The 3,656-nt window shown below is 49.3% G+C and overlaps 1 protein-coding gene across 1 annotated transcript in view; it reads left to right on the top strand.

The window, feature by feature from the left end:
- The window catches only part of LOC104165926 (hephaestin-like), a 22,694-nt gene extending 21,494 nt beyond the window's left edge, over positions 1-1,200 (top strand). The window contains 1 exon segment of the mRNA XM_009705699.1: positions 956-1,200. Coding sequence (XP_009704001.1) covers positions 956-1,200 — 245 coding nt within the window.
- Positions 1,201-3,656: the final 2,456 nt, after the last annotated feature.

The following is a 3,656-nucleotide window of genomic DNA, read 5'->3' as shown; positions in this document are numbered from 1 at the left end:
GGGGTTCGGTTCAGCAGCACCAGGGAGAAGGGGAGTAGCAGATAAGATCCCTTTAAAGTTTTCTGGGGTAAAAGTCTGAGTAGTTTATGGTGGTGATTTATTTCCCTCATTTTTCTTCTTTTTCCAACTCCAGTTTTCAGCTGCTGTGAATAAATCCAGCTGAGCTGATTTCAGAGCCAGCTGAGACCAGCTGGAAATACAGTTATCTGCTGATAACTTTTCAGTCTTTCTCTACTGGTATTTCAGTCATTTCCTTCCCAACAATGTTCTCCTCCCTCAAAATGAGTGTAAAGAAGAGGAGTAGGAAACGTGTCGGAGCAGTGGTGACAACATTAAATAATTTGGTTTTATACCATACTCAGGCATCAGCCTGTGTACACACACCAGGCAAAATCCTCGATCAACAGTTGTTACCTGTGCAGATAGCTGCTTTTCTCAAAAGGTTGATTCTCCCTCTGCGTGGAAGCATAAGAGAGCTCAGGATCTCAAGGGGCTTGCGACCGGCATGACTGAGCAAGTGCGCTCTGAAAAGTGGTGGTTTGGAGGGCAGCCATGTGCATGGGGAGCTTGGAGCAGGGTGGGCAACTGGCAGCAGCCCCAGTCTGGATGCATGTTCTCATCTCCGTTCTTCTGTTCCTCGCCCAGCTACTGACTCCCCGCACAACCTCAGATCACCTCCCTCGTGAGTGGGGACAGTAAGGGTTAGCTGATTGGGCTGGATAGCTGTGAGACATGGTGAGGTCCTGGGGTGGAGTGGATTAGGGAAAGAACTGTTGATTCTCAAATTTCTGTGTGACCTCAGGGATGAGGGCCTGTTAAATGGATGGCGACTAGGTCTCCTTTGACTTGCTTTGATTGCATTGGGTCTATCTTTTGGTCCATTTTTATATTTCTTGGAACCTTCCAGTTGTGGTATTTCTGGCTCTCACTGGAACTGTCTTTTTATTTGTCTCAGACTTGCCACCTGAAGATAAGGATGAGTCCCAGAAGATCATGCTTTTTGGAGCTAAGGTGCCTCCAGGGCAGGTAGAGGCTACGGTCATCGCTCTAGCCGTTGCAGGAATGGTGCTTTTCCTGGTCGCCTGCTTCCTCCTGGGAGTGGTCATCTATCTCGAGAGGCAAAAGAGGTTAAGACGCAATCGGAGGTCCATCCTGGATGATGGATTCAAACTCATGTCTAAAAAGAATTCAGGGCTATAAAAGCCATGTACAAACTTTGGGCTGCGTGCTTGGAGCAGAGGCTGGATCGTCATCCACAGCAAAGATCTTGGGGCATCACTTCAATCGTACGCTGTACTTCTAGAAGCTAAGGGGGGAAAGCTGGAGCCCTGACCTCTTCATATATCCTCCTCAGCACTGCAAAGAAAAAGTCCGTCCAGGAGAGATCTGAGGACCCTTTGAAATGACTGAAGACAAGTAACAAGAGTAAAAGGTTTCTTCTAAAGTACTCCTCTTCCCCAAGAAAGAGAGGAGACATTTCCCCTAGTTTCTTCTCTCCAGAACAACTCCTCGTGGTCTTTCTCAGCAGAGTAACTTAGGCCAGATTCCAGTCTTGCTCCATTGCCAAAGCTGAGTTGGGAATTGCCTCCCAAGAAACTGTGAGCGTTTGAAGTAATTAATCTGAAGGGGGAAGATAATATTTTCATTTTTGTGAATCAAGAATACAGAAAAGAAAATGTTAATTTAGATTTGAATTGCTGTTTTTGAGTAAATGAACAGATAGAAATTCAGGGCAGTACATGTCACGGTGTGAGAGGGCTCCGTCAAGGACCGTGGCAGCAGCTGTGCCTCACTGTCAGCCTTGCTGTGACACATCCTTCTGCTCTCAGCACCCCAGGCGATGTGCTTTGGTATCGGGCGTCCTGTCTCTCGAGCTGGGAGAAGAAGCTTTTCCAAGTGCTGCAGAGCATCCTGATGACTTCCTTGCACCGCAGTTCTGTCGGTCTGTGCATGTGAAGGGCTGTACCCCAGCACCTGCGCGGCTCCTTGTGCAGCAGGGTCAAGGATGCTGTCCTGTTCTCTGATGCGGTTTGCTCTCTTTCTTTCAAATACATTTCGCTGAGGTTATCTCCCAAGTTGAGCTGTTGCCTGGTTACTGCTGTGAGCCAAGCCAAAGACTCGGTCCTGTGTGAGCTGGAGCTTATGCTGGGGACACAAAAAGTCAGGGAGTGCTTCCCCCGTCGTGGTGCAATGGCAGTTTTGTCCAGGCAAATGTGGCAGCAGTGAAGGAGAGAGCTAAAGCGTGGGTGGAATTTAGCAGCATGAAGCAAATAAGCTGCAGTCTGTGGAGTGTGAGGTAGTGCGGCCCGAGATAAGGGAATGCTTGCCGTAATGAGGGGTTGTGCCAAGGGGTTGTGCCTTTTAGATAGCCCAGAATTGCAGGTGTTGGAGATGGAATGGCCTCTTGTGATAAATACAGGCTCATGGAGCATTGCTGTTGATTGAACCCTCTGCAGCTAATGACAACCCCCATGGGAAGCCCAGCTGGGTGCTGGGGGGGACCTGCTTGGAGCTGGGATGGGGACACAGTGCCTCCCCTCTGGCCCTGGGGGTGCCTTTGGGTTGGGGTTGGGCACCTCCTGGTGCCTGCTCTCTCGGCTACAGCCACCTGCCAGGAGCCAAACTGGGTGGGTGTAGCCTGTGACTAGCCCCAAGCTCTGTAGCCCACCCTGCAGTCTGTGGTAGCCTCCTCCAGTGGCAGCCGTGCCCACACACATCACGGTCACATCACGCTACACGTCAAGTACCAAGCAGTTCCCTAGAAAATACCTGTCTTCCTGGCTCACCCACTGAATCCCCATTATCTAAATGGATGCAGGTTAGTGCTTACATATCTCTGTCCCTGGTTTTAAATTGGAAAGGGTGTAAAAAAAAATCCTTTCTGGGTGGCTTTCAGAGGCAATTAATGCAGAGCCAGCTAAATGACTGTAACAACAAGGGACTGCTGTAGGCTATTTAGGTATAACAGCACCCTCTTATACAGAACAATACTTACAACATACTTAATCATGCTCAATTCATATTGGGTCCCTGCATATTTCTAGCTGCCTTTCCTTTGGCAATGGGGACAAAGCTCATTAATTTCCCTTCATTACACTTCATTAAGCCTAGTGAGGAGCTGGAGGGCTGTTGAATGCTCTGAACATGGGTGCTCTTTGCTCGCTGTCAACCCTGCTTCAGCTGCTATGGCAAGCCAGAGGTTTACAAGCCCACCGGTCCTGGGTGAATTTTAGAAGCTGTGTCATCAGAAGTGAGAACCAAGCAGGAAACTTCCCCCCTGCTGCCCTTGGCTTGTGAAAAAAATAGATCAAAAAGTGTTCTCAGCCCACACTGAGACAAAGGAGTTACTGTAAATGTATTTACTTTCTTCAAGAAAGCAGAAAGAAGGAGGTGGCCCTTTCTTCAGTCCTTCAGCCAGTAGCCAGGGAACTGAGCTGGACGACAGCGGACTTGGGTTTCAGCGCTGGCTCTGCAGCAGGGCAGCACAGGGACCGGAGCTGTGTATCCAGATTTGCCTGCATTCCTTAAATGCCAGGCTGCCAGAATTCCTCCAATGTAATATTTTTGGGCCAAGTGGAGCATCGACGGTGGAGGTCTCTTGTCCAACGTTGGGAGTTAGGACACTCTTGAGCCCACAGCCCAGAGGAGGCCTCAGC

Source organism: Cariama cristata, unplaced genomic scaffold (assembly GCF_000690535.1).
Source record: "Cariama cristata isolate BGI_N322 unplaced genomic scaffold, ASM69053v1 scaffold13848, whole genome shotgun sequence".
Taxonomy (NCBI): Eukaryota; Metazoa; Chordata; class Aves; order Cariamiformes; family Cariamidae; genus Cariama; species Cariama cristata.
Note: the sequence above shows the minus strand (reverse complement) of the source record. Positions and strands in the feature narration are given on the sequence as shown.